The sequence below is a fragment of the Vipera berus genome, assembly GCF_964194415.1.
Source record: "Vipera berus genome assembly, chromosome: 2".
NCBI classification, from domain to species: domain Eukaryota; kingdom Metazoa; phylum Chordata; class Lepidosauria; order Squamata; family Viperidae; genus Vipera; species Vipera berus.
The window spans coordinates 264225057-264246602 of NC_138203.1; the positions used below are offsets into that span (position 1 = coordinate 264225057).

At 47.4% G+C, this 21546-nt stretch overlaps 2 protein-coding genes across 2 annotated transcripts in view; one reads left to right on the forward strand and one right to left on the reverse strand.

Annotated features, from left to right (window-relative positions):
- TADA3 (transcriptional adaptor 3) overlaps window positions 1–21546 on the forward strand; it is a 701258-nt gene that overhangs the window by 591797 nt on the left and 87915 nt on the right. The window lies entirely within an intron of this gene.
- The window catches only part of PLXNB1 (plexin B1), a 136027-nt gene that overhangs the window by 40145 nt on the left and 74336 nt on the right, over window positions 1–21546 (reverse strand). Inside the window, exons 10-17 of the mRNA XM_081319087.1 lie at window positions 20013–20864; window positions 17857–17982; window positions 16670–16792; window positions 9827–9920; window positions 8567–8733; window positions 4962–5113; window positions 3059–3164; window positions 657–793 (exon numbers count right to left, since the gene is read on the reverse strand). Of these exons, the coding sequence (XP_081175213.1) occupies window positions 657–793; window positions 3059–3164; window positions 4962–5113; window positions 8567–8733; window positions 9827–9920; window positions 16670–16792; window positions 17857–17982; window positions 20013–20864 (1757 nt within the window). The remainder of the gene's footprint in view (window positions 1–656; window positions 794–3058; window positions 3165–4961; window positions 5114–8566; window positions 8734–9826; window positions 9921–16669; window positions 16793–17856; window positions 17983–20012; window positions 20865–21546) is intronic.

Here is a 21546-nt window from a genome sequence, read left to right on the forward strand (position 1 = left end):
GGCCCACGAAGCCATCCTGGAAACAGGGAGGGAACGGCCCCCGCTGCCTTGGCCCTGGCCCAGAGACCCTCCTCCTGCCAGAGACCCTCAGATCTGTCCCACTCCTGCCCAGGCGAAATATGTAGAGCTGACCACGCCCACCCAGTAGGCCATATGCACTCTAGCCACGCCCAGCCAGTAGGCCACGCCCACCCTGGCCATGCCCACTCAGCCCCCTGAGGGCAACCACAATGCTGATGCGGCCCTCAATGAAATTGAGTTTGACACCCCTGATTTAAGGGGACAAAGATAGATGAGGATCTTCAACCAACCATAAAAAGCAGGAATTTCTGCAGCCCCCCCCCTCCCCCCAAAGTGAATTCCTACACCCGATAGCAAAAGTTGTTTTTGATCGTGCATGTACATGTCAGTAGTATCTCTCTCTCTCTGCATGCCCATATAATTGTATGTATACATTTATTTATTTATTTTTATTTTAATTCCATTTATATCCCGCCCTTCTCCGAAGACTCAGGGCGGCTTACAAGCTTTAGCATACATGGGGTGGAATAGCTTGGATTGCAACAACCACATCTCGGACCCGAGCCATGTTCTCACAACCTCAAACTAGAAGCAAAGCTGAAAAAAAGTTGCTACTGCCAGCCCCGCTTTCTTACATGTAGCAAGGGAAGTGTCCCACCCAAATGCTGATTCTTCTGGGATTTCCAGTCAGTAGCTTGGATCCGGTCAGCGTGAGGCTGGTTCCTCCTGCTTTGGGGCCTCGAACTGGAGAAACCAATTTCAGCTCTGGATTCTGCAGAGAAAAGCGGGAGAAGAATGGCTGTATGAGAAAAAGGCAAGATGCCCAGGCCAAGAATGCAGGTGCGTGGGGAGTGAGGGTGCTAGTCCTCTTCAAAACCATCAGTGCATTGAATAACAGGGTCCTCTAAATTGCTGAGGGTGACCTGTGTTGCTCCAGAGGAAATTTTTGCTCAGGAAACCTAATTCTTTCCACCCAGTTCATACTGCTCTTCAGGAAAAAGATTGATGAGTAAAATCCCCTGGGATGATACAAAACAAATCAGGCTGCCAGGACTATGTGTAACCCCGTTCGCTGAACCAGGCTCCATGTGAAAGCATCAAGAGGTGAGAGGTGAAGTGGGAACTTATGGTCCTCTGAACTATCTAGCACTCCAATTTCTACTAGTCCTACCCAGCATAGCAGTAGACACTTCTCAAATTACAACAACTAGGCTTAGCAACTGTTTGAAGTTACAGCACTGAACATAGTGACTTACAACCGTTCGTTGCACCTACAACTATTGCAACATCCCCATGCTCACAAGATCAGAATTCGGGCACTTGGCAACTGGTAGGTATGTACAATGGTTGCAGCGCCCTCGGGTCACGTGATCACTGTGACCGTCTTCCCAGCTGCTCTCTGACAAGCAAAATCCTGGGGGGAGGCTGGACTCTCTTAATGACCACGTGATTCACTTAACAATTGCAGGGATTCTGCTAACAACCTTGGCAAAAAAAAAGGTTGTGAAATTGGGTGCAACTCACATAACAATCGATTTGCTTAGCAACAGAAATACTGGTCCCAATTGTGACCCGTAAGTCAAGGACTAGCTGCTCTCAGTCATGATGGGAGTTAGAGGGTCCCCACATCCACATTACTGGATCAGTTGATAGGGAATGTTTTTTTATCTCGGGTAGATCTTATTTATAAGCACAAGAGTGTTTTAGCACTAACTGCACACAGTGTTGCCTTGTTGATGTACCTCTTATGGTTCACACAGCAACATCTTTATGGCTTGCCCAGACTGTAAGAAATTGCACGTACTAATTCGGAATAGGAATACAGGCATTCCTTGACTTGAGACCACACCTGAGCCCAAAATTTCTGTTGCTAAGTGAGACAGTCGTTAAGTGAGTTTTGCCCCATTTTTCGATCTTTCTTGCCACAGTTGTTAAGTGAATCACTTCAGCTGTGATTCACTTAATCCTGTGTTAGCAACACAATTCATAAGTGAATCTGGCTTCCCCGTTGACTTTGCTTGTCTGAAGGTCACAAAAGGGGATCGCAGCACGCACACACACACACACACACACACACACACACACACACCGCGGGACACAGTGCAATTGTCGTAAATATGAGTCATCTGAATTTTGATCACGTGGCCATGGGGATGCTGCAAGGGTTGTAAGTCACTTTTTTTCAGGCCACTCAACTCCCAACTACTCTGGCTAGATTACAAGTAAGAATAAAACATTGTAAAAACACAAAGAAAAAATCATGAGCAACTCCTAAAACAACATATAACCAAAGAGAAACCTGTCTAATGAGGGTCCATGGAGATTCTCAGCCATCCTGGTCATGGCTGTCCCAAAGGTGCTTTTTTCAAGAGGCATCTGGACTTTCAAGGAAAAACAAAGAAAGTCCAGTTGCCTCTTGAAAAAAGCACCTTTGGGACAGCCATCTAATAAAGCTCACCCATTTTTCTGCCCCTCTGGAACTCAGTGCAACAAATGAAAATGACTTTTTTTTAATGTGTGAAGGTGTTCCATCCCAACAGGTAAACCTGACTGGGTGGAGCACCTAGGCGCATAGGTAATTGTTTTCCATGTCCCATTTATTGGTAACTAGTGGTATACAGTATAGGCTAGTTACTGCTGCTGACTCTACACGCATAAATAGGATATGCCCCCATTAGGTGAGAGTTTTCTAACCCTTGCAAATGTATCGATAGAAGAAAATAATTGTAGTTCAGGGTTGAACTGAGCGTGTGTGTGTGTGTCCTTGGTGCTCTCTGAGCTTTGTTGTTCTCTTGCGAAAGTTTCATTACCAAACTAGATCACAGCATCATTGAGCTCTGATGATATTATCTAGTTTGGTAATGAAACATCTGAAAGAGCACCAAGGACCTCTTGCAAATGTCCTGGGATTAACTCCACGAATGCCACCTGATGCATTATTTAGGGCTTCAACTGAGGATGGGTGACTACTTCTGCCTTTCCTGGAAGTCACCCATCCTTTTGTCCAATCTCCCCTTGAGCTGTAGACTTATTTTACCTGATAGGTGAATACGTGAGCAGAGATGCCTTGCCCACCTCCAGGGACTTCCACGACCACATGCCCGGACCTCTCTGTGCCGCTTCTGCCCGTGGTGCATACGATACTGCAGGACAAGGGCAGAAGAGAGGATGGAGAAGAATCCCCCACCAAGGTGCACCACATGGGCTGCTCTAAACCTGAGTTAATGAGAGGGGGGGCACTTTTAGCTCTTGGCCTGGTGGGGGAGGAGACGTCACCCACCTGAAGACTTATCCTGTTGAGCAAATGACTGTCCTCCACAGTCTGTGACCTGGGTCACTTTCTTGAGCCAAGAGCCTGGCAAATACACCTTTTTGGCAATGCAGGAAACTCTGTGTGCATGTGCGTACTTGTGACGACCAAATTCTGCCTGAACGTGCGTGTTCGTGACGACCAAATTCACAGCAGAAGGATGAATGGACTCTGGATACCAGTATTACTGCATTTTGTCACCCATCTTTCATGTGAGAAACTCCCTTCTGTGTCCAAGTATGTGAGTTGCTGGTTTTCAGTTATACAGGATCTCTCAAAGCACAGCCTTGTCAGAGACATCAGTCAGCAAAGTAGTGGCCTATCCATTGAAGATAATTCTCCTGTGTTATTGCAGGTGGGTTTGATTACAGAACTCAAGTTTTCAAGTTTCAAGAACTAAAATATCCAGAATCAGGGTGGATGGCCATTTAGGCCTTTATTTTTCTAGATGGGCATTTCTGGCGGACTTCCATTCAACTTCAACTCTCTGCTAGCTGGGGAATCCTGGGAGTTGGAAGTCGACCCATCCTAAAGTTGCCAAGGTTGAGAAACCCTGATCTAGATGCTGCTGGAGTCCAATTCTTAATCTATCCCTGTACAATCTACCAGTAGCTGGAGAATTATGGGTTCCCTACCCCAGTGACCAACCTTTCCTTCTTTGCCCCAACAGGGGCAAATAGCAGTCACAATCGAGATTTTTTTTCCCTCCTGCTTTTATGAATATCATCCCACAAGCGAGTTCATGGACATAACAGCTTAAACAGCAGAAGCACCAAGTTTGAACTTGTCCTATTGATTTGGGACAAAAAACAAACAAACCCCAGAGTCCTACCTTCATTGCCAGTACCTTATAAAATAGGAATCAGGGAAAGGTGTCCAATAGGGCAACCAGTATTTTTTTTTATTGGGAGTTGATGTAACTTTGGTTAGCTTGCATCTGCTAGGTTTGGTTGGCCTTGCGGGTGTCTGTGAAGATATGTCTTAAACTTCATACTAATCTACCAGAGCTTCAGATTTCAGCCTGTCACTAGCAAAGAGTCTTTCTCCTGTCAATAAAGCTGATCCTATGAATCAGTGGTGGCTTAGTGGGTTAGGACGCTGAGCTTGTCGATCAGAAGGTCGGCAGTTTGGTGGGTCGAATCCCGAGTGCCGCGTAACAGAGTGAGCGCCTGTTACTCGTCCCAGCTTCTGCCAACCTAGCAGTTCGAAAGCATGTAAAAATGCAAGTAGAAAAATAGGGACCACTACGGTGGGAAGGTAACAGCGTTCCGTGCGCCTTTGGCGTCTAGTCATGCCAGCCACATGACCACGGAGACGTCCTCAGACAAGCGCTGGCTCTTCGGCTTTGAAACGGAGATGAGCACCGGCCCCTAGAGTTGGAAATGACTAGCACGCATGCGCGGGGGAACCTTTACCTTTGAATTCCAGTAGCCCATGACAACCCTACTCAACCCTCACCAGTTGGACTAAAGAAGCTGGTGAGAAGTTAAGATAGGGCTACTGCTGATGGAAAGGCCACCATCTGCTTAAGGGAGAAGGACAGAAATGTTCACCCACTACATGCACTACATAGCTATGCCATGGAAGAGTGCCATTCTTATTGCCATGAGCCTGTTGGATCGGCGCTTACCTGCTGGAGATTTCGTACACCAGAGCATCAACTTCACAGGGGATTCCTGCAACTGTGACGGTCTCTGCAATATCTTGATGCTTCTGCCCAAGGTTTGAACCCGTGATGGTGACTCTGGTTCCACCTTCAACCAGACCAGTTAGGGGGTACACCTGATAACCACAGGAACATTTTTTAAAATTATTTTTTAACTTTATTTATTCAATTTCTATAGCCGCCCATCTAAGTCAATGATTCTGGGTGGCTTACAGTCCAAAAAATAGATTACGATTAAAACACTAACATTTTAAAACAATGAAGAACAATAAAAACACTCCAAATCAACCTATGTAGCAGCCAATAAATTTGCAGCTGAGATATATTATCTGATTACTTGAAAACTACACTAAGTTGTTGAGCATTATAGCTTATCTAATGCACCACAGACTAATAATGCTCTTCAGTCTTTATAATTCCTTGCTGATGGGACACACCTAATATTGGAGGAAGAGTTTCTTATGGCATAAAAAAGATGAAAAGGCAATAGGGTAGTGGCCTAGTCCAGGGGTAGGCAACCTCGGCTCTTTTATGACTAATGGACTTCAACTCCCAGAATTCCTGAGTCAGCTGACTCAGGAATTCTGGGAGTTGAAATCCATGAGTCATAAAAGAGCCGAGGTTGCCTACCCCTGGACTAGTCGGAAGGTTGCAATTTTAATCCTAGGTAGCAGCAGATATTTCTCTCTTAGGGCTCAAAGAACAAGTATCTACTGTGAACTCCACATAGGCATCAGGAAGAGCATATGGCCAGTAAATGCTCAGCTTCATCCAGTTGCCCTGAGTCTGCCCTGAATTAAGGGACTACAGGGTCATAAAAAAAAAAAGAAAAACAAGATGTAAGGCAGGGATTTCCAGATTTGTCCTTTAGTCCATTAATTAGAATGCTACTCAGATTTCACCAGATGAACTCAGTATTATGGGATAGGTAGCTTAATTCTGACTTTGCTAGCAAAACTGGTCACTGCATCCTAAATTTTAAACTTGTGGAATGAAGGATGCCTAGATTCAGCATTCATTTTTCTATTCTTATACCCCGTCCCCACATTGTTGCCAAATTCTGATGAATGACATTCAAGGGACACAATTTGTGTGTTTATAGTTCCCAGAGGCAACCGTATGAGTGAGTTGCAGCAAAAACAACAAACACTTCAAAATGCCATAAAACGTGTTGTTTTTTTTGTTTTTGCTGCAATTGACTATCATGGTTGGAAATGGTGAACGTGATAGCCTGGACATTGTGGTCCAGACAGCATGGCTTCCTTTGATGAAGCGAGTGGAATCCATGTTGTCAGTATGGATTCCTTGTGCCTGAGGAGGTGTTTCTGCCTGCACCATGACTGGCACAGACCTATTGTAAGTCTCTCTTCAGAATATGTTGTGAGAACTTGTAATGAAATTTCTCTATTCATCCTTAGATGTTTTAAGGATTAGTTCTGTTCCTGGCCCCATCCCTTTATAACGCATGTATTTTATTTATTGTTTTTTATGTCTTTGTAAATTTATCAGTTGTGTCTTAATCCTTTATATGCCTATCTCTAAAATGTTTAAACAGAAAGCAGTCTACATACAACTGCCGACCATAGAAGAGTGGACTTTAAAGGTCTCCGACCTGGCAGAAATGGCGAAGATTTCGGCTTATTTGAAAGATCACTCGCAAGAACGTTACATTATGGAATGGAGAAAATGGATTGAGTTTATCCAGAATAAGTATAGGGTTAAGAAGTTTCATGTAGCATTTGAATAAGTCTTCCTTCTTTTTGTTTTTCTTTTTTTATTTTAGTTTCTTTATAATATATATTTAATATTATTAAGGTTTGTCTCATCCTATATAAGCTAGAGAGTGATGGATTTTAGAGGTTATGGTTGTTAGTATATGGTTGTTTATGATTGTTTTTTTTATATACCTTGTATTTAGCTCTGGGAAGTCGGGGGGGGGAGGGGGGGAGGGGGGAGAGGTAGGGGGGGAGGGAGAAGGGAGGGGGAGGGGGGACTGTTAAAGATAAACTGTATGTTAAAACTTTTCAATAAAAAAAAAGAAAGCAGTCTACATATATATTAATCTGTTTACCTTTTAAGGCACTATAAAAATCTCCATTGTTTTGGGTTTTGTTCACTGTTGATTTTCTTCTGATCTTATCAAGGCCTTTAAACATGTCTGCTTAATGTTCTCTGATTTTCTGCCTTTGCTTTATCACCTTTTTCCATCTTTCCGCATCCCCCTGTTTGTTTTCATTGCTATTACATGTTTCTCTTTTAAATCTATTTTTCTTCTTATCTGTGTGTATGTTGTTTTCTGGGATAATTCTCTCCTACTTGCCCTCTGCTCATTATCATCTCATCTCTCTTCCATCTTCTTTAAAAACCACTTGCTCAGTGAAGCCTTTCTTTAAATTTCAGTGTAGTATTGATTTCTCTTGTCAAGGTCAAGTCTGTGAAAAAGCTTGTGAACAGGAAGGGGCAGCTATGAACATTATTCTCTGATCTGTTGTCTTACAGATACCTATCACGATAGCTCATGTAAATAAGACTCAGCCCCTTCCTATATACATTTTATACAGAAAAAAGCAATGCTCATGAATACAAAAATTATCTTGTTATATTACCCTTCAGATAGAGACTTATAGCTTCATTTGATCTTAACGGTCTAACTGTGTAGCCAAATGCAATTGCTCCAAAGGACACGCTTCCTGCCTGCAATCTGTATGTGAGGTTGAGCACACGGGCAGATCGTGCCTTTGCTTTCTCTCTTTAGCAGAAAGCTGGAGACAGAATTGGGTTTTCCTTTTTCTTCCCACCTGCACGCCCTTAAGAGCCTGAGGCTCCCGGCTGAACGAAGAGGCACATCTCTTAACTTCCTGTCTTCAAATCATACTAGCGTTGGATTCGTTGTTTTATGTTGTAATACAGGGGTGTCAAACTCAATTTCATTGAGGGCCACATCAGCATTGCGGTTGCCCTCGGGGGGGCGGGGGGCCCAGGGTGGGTGTGGCCTACTGGGTGGGCGTGGCTAGAGTGCGTATGGCCTACTGGGTGGGCGTGGCCAGCTCTACATCGTTCGCATCAAGGGTGCTTATGGGGGCCTGGGCAGGAGTGGGACAGATCTGGGGGTCTCTGGCAGAAGGAGGGTCTCTGGGCCAGGGCCAAGGCAGCGGGGGCCATTCCCTCACTGTTTCCAGGGTGGCTTTGGGGGCCACATGAAACCACTTCGCGGGCCGGATCCGGCCCCCAGGCCTTGTGTTTGACATGTCTGTTGTAATACAATTACAACGATTACAAGCTGCTCTGCGTTGTGCATAACCAATAGAAAAGTCCCAGATCTTTCTGTCGTTAAGGAGCTTCAGAACTTTAGTGAGGTGCAGAACCAACGCAGCCTGCGGCTGGAAACAAATGGAAACCTCTACTATTCCTTCTCCAAAGGAAGCTCACGCTTCCTAGGACGAGAAGCATTTCAGTTGCTCTATGGGAACGAGCCATTATCTTCACCAGCATTCGTACAAGCATTCTACATTCCTGTGGATTTTTCCCACCAAGAATCTGGTTTCCATCACGCTGGGACAGTTACTCACTGCATGAATCAGTGGGGCCGGGCAGGTGTCTGCAACCTCTTCTTTGCAGGAGTCTTGGAATAGGCAGCTAGGCTGCTCTCCTCCACACCAGACACAGCTGTACTTGGCATCAGCGGTTTGGCAGCGGCTGCAATCTAAGTGTCCCACCGAACAGTTGTATAAGGTCACTGAAAGAGAATTGAGATGGGCATTAGTAGGGTCCATATAGCAATTCTTTGGATACAGAAACCAAATGGTACAAGGAGAAACAGAAGGGATTTAGCAAGCTATTTCCTTCCTCCCTCCCTCCCTCCCTCCCTCCTTCTGCTTGCCTTCCTTCCCTATGCCTTTCCTTTCTTTCTTCCTTCCTTCCTTTCCTCCCTCCCTCCCTCCCTCCCTATGCCTGCTTTCCTTCCCTATGCCTGCCTGCCTGTCTTCCTTCCTTCCTTCCTTCCTTCCTTCCTTCCTTCCTTCCTTCCTTCCTTCCTTCCTTCCTTCCTGTTGTGATTCAGGGTCAGCCTGTGGGTTCGGCAGTTGTGTCAGACGACTCAGAGGAGGAGGAGGGGGGTGTTGAAGAGCTTGCTGAGGGGGTTGAAGAACTTGCTGATGAGAGCCCTCAGCCAGGCCCCTCCCACCTGGTCACAACGGAGACCCAGCTGTGTGAGCCTGACAGCGTGGATGAAGATGACCCACAGCTGGCCCTGTTCAAGGACGCCCGATGCAGGAGGCAGTCAATCAGGAGTAAACAGAGGAAGGCAATGGGGCACCTCGGAAGGAGGCAGAGAGAAGCCATGCCCTGAACTGTATAAAAGGGGAATGCGTGGGAGGGCTGGTTTGCTGAAGGCAACCGCTTGAAAAGCTCCTGTTTCTTGGTTCATGTCTTGTTCCGTTTGCTTTTGTATCAATAAATTTGGCAGACTTAATTCCAGCCTCTTGCCTTCTTGTAAAAGGGGTTGTCCCTGCCTTTTCTGCAGGGCCGGTAGCAGGCTGGTACAGAACACTTCCTTCCTTCCATCCTTCCTTCCATCCTTCCCACCCAGTCTTGATAGGCACTATGTTTTGCCTACCAAAATTTCTTCTTCAACAGCCCCACTGGCTCCTAGTTCATTGCAGAACACAACCCAGTCCCTTGCAAGCGAGCTCCGTCAAGGCAAATCAAGATATGAGTAGAAACTACCACAACTCTCTTATTTCATAAAACAAAGACAATTTTGTCTACAGCTGCTCCAATGTTGTTGTGATTTAAGCCATGAAGATAGCCGTACGCCCTTTCCCTGTTACCATTTAGATGTTCAACGCTGTCCACACGGAGATGCCGTTTCCGCTGGACGAAAATGTCCACACTGAATTCTAATTGGGGAGCCGAGTAGCTGTACTGAAAAAGAGACACCCAAGTATTAGTCTTGCAAAAAACGTAAGATTACAGGTAGCCCTCGATTTATGATCCCAATTGGGACCAGAATTTCTGTTGCTAAGCAAAGCGGTTGTTAGATGAGTTGGGCCTGATCTCACAATCTTTTTTTTGCCACTGTTAAGTGACTCATGTGGTTGTTAAGCAAATCCGGCTTCCCCTATTGGCTTTGCTTGGAAGCCAGACCTCGGGATACTGCAACTCTTGTGTATACAAGCTGGTTGCCTTGCACCTGAATTTTGATCACCTGACCATCAGGGTGCTGCAACAGTTGTTAAGTGCAAGGACTGGTTGTAAGTAATTTTTCCCCCAGTGCTGTTGTAATTTAAATAGTTGATAAACAAATGTCTATAAGTTGAGGACTACCTCTATGCCAGGGGTAGGCAACTTTGGCTCTTTTATGACTCGTGGACTTCAACTCCCAGAATTCCTGAGCCAGCCATGCTCGCTCAGGAATTCTGGGAGTTGAAGTCCACACGTCATAAAAGAGCCAAGGTTGCCTACCCCTACTCTATGGTATTGGTATTTTTTTAGAAAAAAGGAAAAACAATATTGGATCTAAAGATTGCCTTCAAAGTTGCATCGTATTTTTTTTTCTCTTTTCCCCTCATACATTACATAATTTTTGTACACAGGGAAAATGAAAGCATAACAAACCCGATAAAAGATGGCAAGCATGAGGGGCTGGATGGAATGAAGCGAGCGGTCTCCCTCTCACTCCCTACAAAGCAAGGGCCCTCAACAGTGGCCACTTTAAGACTTGTGGACTTCAACTCCCAGAATTCCCCAGCCAGCATGGCTGGCTGGGGAATTCTGGGAGTCGAAGTCCACAAGTCTTAAAGTGGCCACGTTTGAGGACCCCTGCTACAAGGCCTGGGTGAAGAGCAAGGTCTCCATGGCTCTTCTAAACAACAGCAGAGGGCAAGCACAACTACGAAGGAGGCACCAGTCTGGGTCTCAGTAGCCAACGTGGTTTAATTGAAGGAATCTGGAGAATGATAATCCTGCAAGATGGAATTGACTGGGAAAATACTATGGGAGACAGGTAACAAGTAACTAGGGTCTATACATTATGTAGAGCTTTGTGGGTAGCAACCAGTGTAATGTATTGGGCCTGTTTTACTTGAACTGTACCACATGTCTTGATTGCTGTTGGGGGTTGCTTAATCAGGGAGTTGAGTAACGGTCGCTGGCTCCTCAGACAAACAGTCTCCAAGACCACCATTGGTTGGCTCTAGGGCGGCAATAGGCTCCTTCAAACCTATTGGCCGCCGCCTAGTGGCCAGCAGTATAAATAGCTGCATAGAAGCCTTGGTTAACAGTTCAGTTCCTGCATTCAATAAAGCAAGTTCCTGCCTGAACTCTCTCGCCTCGTCTCCTGCTCGCTGCAAAGAACCCAGTACACAACAACCAGCACCTTGAATCACACCTGGAAGGGAACAGGCAACTAGTGCAGCTCATGAAGCAAAGGTGTTACGTGGGCACATCAAAACATGACTATGTCTATTCACATTGCTGCATTCTGGAACAGCCAAAGCTTCAGAGTGCTCTTCAGAATAGCCCTGTGTAGTGTACATATATTATGCAATTGCAAGTGTTTGGGGATTTGTATAAACTTGTACAAATGTATCACTGCAATTTGCAGCATGCGGTACAGCTACCTGGGCTCTTAGTGACTATTCCACTCACTTTGCTGCAGCAGTGCCTTGTTTTGTTTCGTCATTTTTTCCTCCTAACCGTCAGACTGTTGTGTGCCTCTTGAATATACCGTATATACTTGAGTATAAGCCGACTCGAGTATAAGCCGAGACCCCCAATTTCACCCCCAAAAACTGGAAAAAGTTATTGACTCGAGTATAAGCCGATCCGCCGTTCTGCAAGCCTCTGCCGCCAGCAGAGGCTCGATCCGCCATTTTGCAAGCCTGAATACACAGGAATACCCTGTGTGGCCGCGGCTCGTCGGCAGGTCTCCGTTCCTCCTGCCGACCTTTGGGGAGGTTTGGGCGCCTCCCCAAACCTCCCCAAACGTCGGCAGGTCTCCGTTCCTCCTGCCGACCTTTGGGGAGGTTTGGGCGCCTCCCCAAACCTCCCCAAACCTCGGCAGGTCTCCGTTCCTCCTGCCGACCTTTGGGGAGGTTTGGGCGCCTCCCCAAACCTCCCCAAACCTCGGCAGGTCTCCGTTCCTCCGCGCAGACCTGCCGACCTTTGGGGAGGTTTGGGCGCCTCCCCAAACCTCGGCAGGTCTCCGTTCCTCCTGCCGACCTTTGGGGAGGTTTGGGCGCCTCCCCAAACCTCCCCAAACCTCGGCAGGTCTCCGTTCCTCCTGCCAACCTTTGGGGAGGTTTGGGCGCCTCCCCAAACCTCCCCAAACCTCGGCAGGTCTCCGTTCCTCCTGCCGACCTTTGGGGAGGTTTGGGCGCCTCCCCAAACCTCCCCAAACCTCGGCAGGTCTCCGTTCCTCCTGCCGACCTTTGGGGAGGTTTGGGCGCCTCCCCAAACCTCCCCAAACCTCGGCAGGTCTCCGTTCCTCCTGCCGACCTTTGGGGAGGTTTGGGCGCCTCCCCAAACCTCGGCAGGTCTCCGTTCCTCCTGCCGACCTTTGGGGAGGTTTGGGCGCCTCCCCAAACCTCCCCAAACCTCGGCAGGTCTCCGTTCCTCCTGCCGACCTTTGGGGAGGTTTGGGCGCCTCACCAAACCTCGGCAGGTCTCCGTTCCTCCGCGCAGACCTGCCGACCTTTGGGGAGGTTTGGGCGCCTCCCCAAACCTCCCCAAACCTCGGCAGGTCTCCGTTCCTGTTTGGGGAGGTTTGGGCGCCTCCCCAAACCTCCCCAAACCTCGGCAGGTCTCCGTTCCTCCGCGCAGACCTGCCGAGGTTTGGGGAGGTTTGGGGAGGCGCCCAAACCTCCCCAAAGGTCGGCAGGAAGAACGGAGACCTGCCGAGGTTTGGGGACGTTTGGGGAGGCGCCCAAACCTCCCCAAAGGTCGGCAGGTCTGCGCGGAGGAACGGAGACCTGCCGAGGTTTGGGGAGGTTTGGGGAGGCGCCCAAACCTCCCCAAACAGGAACGGAGACCTGCCGAGGTTTGGGGACGTTTGGGGAGGCGCCCAAACCTCCCCAAAGGTCGGCAGGTCTGCGCGGAGGAACGGAGACCTGCCGAGGTTTGGGGAGGTTTGGGGAGGCGCCCAAACCTCCCCAAACAGGAACGGAGACCTGCCGAGGTTTGGGGACGTTTGGGGAGGCGCCCAAACCTCCCCAAAGGTCGGCAGGTCTGCGCGGAGGAACGGAGACCTGCCGAGGTTTGGGGAGGTTTGGGGAGGCGCCCAAACCTCCCCAAACAGGAACGGAGACCTGCCGAGGTTTGGGGACGTTTGGGGAGGCGCCCAAACCTCCCCAAAGGTCGGCAGGTCTGCGCGGAGGAACGGAGACCTGCCGAGGTTTGGGGAGGTTTGGGGAGGCGCCCAAACCTCCCCAAACAGGAACGGAGACCTGCCGAGGTTTGGGGACGTTTGGGGAGGCGCCCAAACCTCCCCAAAGGTCGGCAGGTCTGCGCGGAGGAACGGAGACCTGCCAAGGTTTGGGGAGGTTTGGGGAGGCGCCCAAACCTCCCCAAACAGGAACGGAGACCTGCCGAGGTTTGGGGACGTTTGGGGAGGCGCCCAAACCTCCCCAAAGGTCGGCAGGTCTGCGCGGAGGAACGGAGACCTGCCGAGGTTTGGGGAGGTTTGGGGAGGCGCCCAAACCTCCCCAAACAGGAACGGAGACCTGCCGAGGTTTGGGGACGTTTGGGGAGGTGCCCAAACCTCCCCAAAGGTCGGCAGGTCTGCGCGGAGGAACGGAGACCTGCCGAGGTTTGGGGAGGTTTGGGGAGGCGCCCAAACCTCCCCAAACAGGAACGGAGACCTGCCGAGGTTTGGGGACGTTTGGGGAGGCGCCCAAACCTCCCCAAAGGTCGGCAGGTCTGCGCGGAGGAACGGAGACCTGCCGAGGTTTGGGGAGGCGCCCAAACCTCCCAAAACAGGAACGGAGACCTGCCGAGGTTTGGGGAGGTTTGGGGAGGCGCCCAAACCTCCCCAAACGTCGGCAGGTCTGCGCGGAGGAACGGAGACCTGCCGAGGTTTGGGGAGGTGCCCAAACCTCCCCAAACAGGAACGGAGACCTGCCGAGGTTTGGGGAGGTTTGGGGAGGCGCCCAAACCTCCCCAAAGGTCGGCAGGAGGAACGGAGACCTGCCGAGGTTTGGGGAGGCGCCCAAACCTCCCCAAACGTCGGCAAGTCTCCGTTCCTCCGCGCCCTGCCTGCCTGCTTCTTTCCGCTGCGGAAAGAAGCAGGCAGGCAAGGCGCGGAGTTTGGGGAGGTGCGCGCGCACCTCCCCAAACCTCCCCAAACTTCGGCAGGTCTCGGACGGCGGTGGCTTGGGAGAGGTGCGGGCGATCCCGGAAGCACCAAAGCCTCGGCCGCGCACAAGTCCTCGGTAAGTTTTTTTTGTTGACTGGAGTATAAGCCGAAGTGGAATTTTTCAGCCCAAAAAGTGGGCTGAAAAATTCGGCTTATACTCAAGTATATACGGTACTCACTGAGCTGATATTATGAGCTTAGGAATTTTTTTTCCCCTCTGAAAAGTCTTTGCATTCCTTGGATTTTCCTCAGTGTATCAATGAGGTCATCAATAATAATAATAAGAAGAAAGAATAATGGAATTCTGCCTTGAGGAAATAGGTTGGCTTTCTAGATTCTTGTTTTTTGCAATTCAGATTTTAGAAATAAAAATCAGACTATACAAGATTCTTTTCTTTTGTTAACGGCGTTCCAGATGGTTTGAATGTTGTTTTTACAAACTGATTTAGATCCTTCTTAACACTCATCTTTTTACTTTCTCCCAATTATTTCAGCTGATGACAGGAACATCTGGAGTAGTGTGAAGGATTACTCTTTTTAGCTACAGTTAAATGACTTTGAGTAATCTCAGAAAGTTAATAAACTTAATTTTAGTGTCTAAGAGCAGCAAGAAATCCCAGAGCGGTAAGCTAAATTAGAAAGTCAAAATTGTATCTTGGCAGAAAATGGCACACAACTTCCATATTTTTGCCAGTGATATGGATGTGACCAGGACTTGATTTTGGCTCAATCAAGGCATCAGTATAGCTGAGACCAGCTACGGGACTTGGGTTTGGCTAGTCTAAAGAAAAGAAGAAATAGGGGGGACATGATAGCAGTGTTCCAGTATCTGAGGAGCTGCCACAAGGAAGAGGGGACCAGGTTGTTCACCAGAGCACCAGAGGGAAGGACGAGAAACAATGGTTGGAAACCGATCAAAGAGAGAAGCAACCTGGAATTAAGGAGAAACTTCCTGACAGTGAGGGAAGGACGAGAAACAATGGTTGGAAACTGATCAAAGAGAGAAGCAACCTGGAATTAAGGAGAAACTTCCTGACAGTGAGGACAATCAACCAGTGGAACAGCTTACCCCCAGAAATCGTGAGCGCTCCATCACTGGAAATTTTTAAGAAGATACTAGACACTCAGCTGTCTGAAATGGTATAGGTTCTCCTGCTTGAGCAGGGGGCTGGACTAGAAGACCTCCAAGGTCTCTCCCAGCATCTATTCTATTCTGTTCTGTTCTGTTCGTTTCCTTCCTTCTCCCGAATTTTTTCATCACTAAATATTCCAGCTGGTCACCAAGCATTTACTGGCTTTCCTGTTTCTCCCCCATTCTTTTTGCCTTTGTATCTTGGCTGTTAGATGTTAAAGAGGGGGAGTAACATATTTCTGATGACAGATTTACAAACTTTATACCCAGCCCACTTTGACTTACATTTTGGCAGCCACCGAGAATCACTCAACATGTGGGTGGTCTTTTAAAAATATCAAATAAGATGCATGGATATATCTGAGAGCCAGTTTGGGATAACAGTTGAGGCACCAGGCTAGAAGGCAAGAGACTGTGAGTTCTAATCCCGCCTTAGGCACAAAGCCAGCTGGGCCACTCTCTCTCAATCCAACTCAGCTCACGGGGTTGTTGTTGGGGGGAAAATAAGAGGAAGAAGGATTACAGATACTCCTTGACTTACGACCTCAACTGAGACCACAATTTCTGTTGTTAGGTAAGACAGTTGTTAAGTGAATTTTGCCCCATTTTACAACTTTTCTTGCCACAGTTGTTAAATGAAACACTGTGGTTGTTAAGTGAGTAATGTGGTTGTTAAATGAATCTACTTTTCCCATTGACTTTGCTTCTCAGAAGGTCACAAAAAATGATCAAATGACTCTGGGACACCACAACTGTCATAAATACATGCCAGTTGCCAAGCATCCGAATTTTGATCACGTGACCATGGGGATGCTGCAACGGTCATAAGTGTGAAAAAAGGTCATAAGTCGTATTCGAACAAATGGTTATATGTCGAGGACTATCTGTATCAGATATGTTCACTGCCTTGAGTTATTGATAAAAATAAGAAAGGCGGTGTATAAATCAATAAATAATTGTTGAGACCAAAGCTAGGGCAGAAGTCCCCAACCTTTTGGGCACCAGGGACCGGTTCCGTGGAGAGAGGTTTTTCCACGGACCAGAGAGTGTGTGGTTTTGTGTGCTGCCTGCATCCTGCAGATGGGGCTTTGCTTCTTTGTGTGGACCAGTTGCTGGCATGCCACGGCACAGCACTGGCCATGGACCGGGGGTTGGGGACCCCTGGCTCTGCTCCCATGAAGCCCTTACCTGATGTAATTGGCACGTGATGAGGCAAATGGAGGGGTCATTTTCGTCTTGTTCAATGTAAGCCTCCACGGACAAAGTCTTCCCCTCCAGAACCAAGGCACATTCATAGTCCCAAAGCTGATCCTTGAAGGGAAAGAAAAATAGAGTTGATTCTTATGAATGAGATTCCTGCACGTCTCTCCAAACCTTCCATGTAATTCTTTAACTTCTTCTGAGCTAGCCTTGGGCCAATGCATCAGTCTTCACTGTCTACAACATTTAGACTATTTCAAACCCAGGTTTGTTCCATCCCATTCCCAAATCACTTTGCAAATTTGGTAATCTTTGTACATTGCATTTTGCCTGCGCATTTTTATTCTTAACTGCTTTATTTATGCCATTTTCCCCAACATGCACGCATTTTTGGCAATCTGTCTCACAAAGATGCATGATTTTTTTTGCACCTGATTCCACACAGAGGAGATTTTGGGCCTGGGGGTGGCTGCTGCCAGGCGTGGGGGAGATTTATGTGGGCGACTCACAACCTCCACTGCCGGCTTCTCTGCTGACTTTGCTTGTGGGAAGCCAGCAGGGAAGGTAACAAACTGTGATGCTGGGATGTTGCACCTGTTGCCTGAACAAGTTGCCAAGCATCCAGATCACGATCCTGATCGGGAATGGAGTGACTTCAAGGCCTAATTGTAAGCTGTCACTCGTTCAGCATCGTCTGAACAAGTGGTTGGTGAGCGAGGACTCTCTATGTAGCACTTGCTTTAGAAGGAAAGAGAGCAGAAATATACTTCATGCTTCGTCTTTCCTTTCACAGCCGCTAACAATGAAATCCACAGAATTAATTTGTAGCAGAAGTAGGAGAATCATACAAAAGGGGTAAGCAGGGGTGTCCCTGTAAACATTTAAGAATTGTCTCTGCCGGCTCCATTTCAATCAGCACAGAACAGCTGATTGGCATGCTAAGCTAGGCAATCAATCAAAGCTTCATTACTGTCACAGACGAGCAAAATGCTAGGCTAGTGGCTCAGCACTGCTCCCAATTAGCTGGCCAAATTCCAGAAAATTTAGTAATCGGCTTGCACAAGCCAGTGCAAGCTGCTTCCAGCACACCGCTGGATGTATGCCCTCTAGATAGCACAGAGTCACAACAGCCTCCCACCTCCAGACCCCCACCTGACCCACCGCCACAGTCTTGCCTGATAGAGGTGGAAGTTTTGTCCAATCAGGGTGATCTTTCTCTGCACGTTGACTGGCATCAGAGAGGATCCCTGGATGCCCTTCACACACGGACAGGCTTCGGGCCCCCAGCTGTACTCCTCCGTCTGAAAACACGCAAACACACCGAAGGGAGTAAAAAAAGGATCCTGCACAGTTTTGCTGTGATTAATAGGACAGAATGTAGACAAAACACTGAAGCCAGGTTGTCTTATACAGGTAGTCACAATTGAGTCCATTATTTCTATTGCGAACTGAGACTTTTGTTAAGTGAGTTTTGCCCCCACTTTCTTCCCACAGGTGTTAAGTGAATCGCTGGAGTTGTTAAGTTAATAACGTGGTTGTTAAGTGAATCTGGCTTCCCCATTGACTCTGCTTGTCAGAAGGTGGCAAAAGGGGATCACATGACCCCAAGACACGCTGCAACCGTCATAAGTATGAGTCAGTTGCCAAGCCTCTGAATTTTGATCATGTGAACGAGGGGATGCCGCAACAGTTGTTAAGTGTGAAAAAAGGGTCATAAGTCACTTTTTTCAGTGGCATTGTAACTTCAAAGGTCACTAAGTGAATTGTTGTTCAGTCGAGGACCACCAGTAAAAACAGAGAAAGCAGAAACAGGCCCAAGAACAAATTAAATGTCTGGGTGAAAATATCTTTTTCTTGTCCATTCGTAACTCGCACAAGGCCTCTGAAGAAAAATCTCTTACCATCACTACCGCCATCACGGCTCGGCAGCTTGGAGCCACAGGCAGGAGGTTCTCCAGAAAAGCTCTCCTGTCTAAAAGTTTCTATTATAATCCAATTTTAAAAACAGGTGGGTTTTTCCCCCCCTGCTTTGCCCACCTAACATCTGGGGGCTTATCGGCCTTACAGTCAGCTAGCCTAGTTACTAAGTTCTGGAGGAGAAGCGTGATTGACAGATGACTAACTTTGGTCCTTAAAGACAAGGACTCCTCCTACACGCCTCTCCAAATTGTGGGAGGGGAAAAAAAATCAAGATGAATCCTGTTTTATCACTCGCCCTCATTAATCTGGCAAAAACGGTTTTAAATACATTGGGCAAAGATCTACATGAAGCAGAGTGTCAAAAACACACTTGGCTAGAAACACTGCATTTCTGTATTCTTATAAACATCAGGGTTGTGCCTGGCACTCCCTGTGACGTTTGGTGGTAGTGAAAGCTGGACTTTGAAGAACAGGACAGGAAGAGTGTTGACAGCTTTGAATTTGGTATTGGAGAAGACTCCTGAGAATGGTCAGCCAAGAAAACAAACCAGCGGGACATCAAATAAATCAACCCAAAGTTCTCGTTCAAGGCGCAAGTGACCGGAATAAAAATATCCTACTTCAGAGACATTACGCAAAGACTTAGGTCTCTGGAAAAAGGCTCCAATACAGAGCAAGATGGAAGGAAAGAGGAGAAGAGGACAGCCAGTATCCAGATGGACCGACTCAGTTACAGTGGCGATGAATGCACCATTGGAAGACTGGAAAGAACCAGCTGGAGACAGATCGTCATGAAGAAAATCTATATGGTTGCTAGGAGTTGAAAACAACTTCATGGTTTAGGGCAGGGGTAGGCAACCTTGGCTCTTTTATGACTCGTGGACTTCAACTCCCAGAATTCCTGAGCCAGCCATGCTGAGGGGAAAGTGAGAGGTTTCCAAGCTTAGCCGTGCTGGCTCAGGAATTCTGGGAGTTGAAGTCCACGAGTCATAAAAGAGCTAAGGTTGCCTACCCCTGGTTTAGAGTTTCTCTTTTCCCTCAGAAGTTTCTTGCAGAAAAACTGAAGTAACTGGACCAAGATTAAACTACTTAAGTTTGCAATAAATCTTTATACTCATATGAACTGCCTGAATCTCCTGATTTCCCCAGCGCTTGACACAACCAGATGCCAAGCATCTGACTTTTGACCATATGACCATGGGGATGCTGCAATGGTTGGTAAGTGTGAGAAACGGTCATAAGTCACTTTTTTCACTTGTGACTTTGAACGGTCACTAAACAAATGGCTGTAAGTCAAGGACTCCCTGTATGCATATATCCCTGTGCGTGTATGCAGAGTAAACCAGCCAACCAAACATAAGTGACACACAACAACATCTGTAGTGTTCTGAAGTGAAGCATGAGACCTTACCAAATCCAGAAATTCAGGTGCATCATATTGATAATCTAGTGCTGGGTGCAGAATGCGAGGAAAATCAGAGATGTCACTCTCAGAGGAGTCTCCATCACCCGAGAGAAGGATGGATGCAGAGAAAGAGGAGGTGTCATTTTCCGGTGGCAGTGAAACCATCCATTCCTCACTCTCCTGGGATTCGGTGATATCTTCAGGAGGAAGCCATTTTGGAAGGTCTGTCGGATAGGGCAACTCAAAAATGGGAGGCTCAGTCTCCAGGTCAATTGGTGGTACATTAGTAGATGCGGAAGGGCTTCTGGTCTGGTTAGGGGTGAGAGGACTTAGGGGAGAAGACGTCGGGGCAGAAGATGGGGCGAAGGAACCTTCAGCTTCAAAGAAAGGAGTCTTCCCCTCCAGAACAGGCTGGGGGGTGCTATACACGGCAGCGGAAGAATCCGTAGAGCCATCTTCTGGATCTGTAGCTGGTTCTGAGGTAGGATACACTGTGGAAGTAAGTATTTCCATCCGGCTGCTGGAGAGATATTCTGAGGTAGGACCAGCAGTCGCAGTAGTGGGCACTTCAGTGGGAGGCAATGTCAGAGAATCCCAGGTTGTCTCCAGCAAAGTAACAGTACTTGGGGTTGATGGAGGTGCCTCTGTGAAAGTAAGGGCTTCAGGCTTCAAAGTAGTCAGGGAAGAAGTGGCTGGCAGGCTGGTGTAGATCATGGGAACGGTGGTGGGGACAGGCCTGGAAGTGGTCCCTGGTGTTTCTGAGAGCGTAGGGGGTTCAGTGGCCAAAATTGGCAAAGAGGACTGTGTTGTATTTGGAGTGGCTGATGAAAGGAATGGGCTGGAGTCCAGTATTTGAGTCTGGAGAAGCGAAAGGGAACAGAGAAGAAACAGCTAGTCAGTGCAGGGAAGGGAAAAAAACAGGATCAGAAGGAGGCCACACTCTGTGGTTGAGTTCATACAACATGCTAAATCACAAAACCAGCTTAGTTATACTGTTGCTGTGTTCACGTTGAATGCCATCACCAAACAAATTAACCATGTTAGGAGTGTGATGTGATAGGGTGGGCCACAGGATACGCTAAGATAATAGTTACGCTTCTGTAATACCAAATCCTGAAATGCATTTTAGTGTAACTAGTGTATTATGTAATACCATTTTTTAAAACACGTGAACAATTCTTGTGCAATTGTTGGGAGCGGTAGTGGTGGTCAGTGATATCCAGCCAGGCATGAAAATTAATGTATTTCTGACTTCAGAAAGCAATTCTAAAAAAGATGGATTATATCTAAGTATCCACCTGCTGATTCTCAGGTTTACTTGAAAAGTGACCAGAAGTATTCAAGTCTCTGTGAAGGTCTCATATTCTGAACCAGACTGATGGTCCCCCTGAGCTAAGATTCTTATAGGCTAGGAACAAGGTATCTTTTCATTCCCAGTGTTTTTATTGCAATTTGGATCTAGGGCTTCCCATTAAATATGTACTCATGCTCACGCACATGTATTCATGAATCCCTTGCTGTTATCATTCTCCTAGGACAG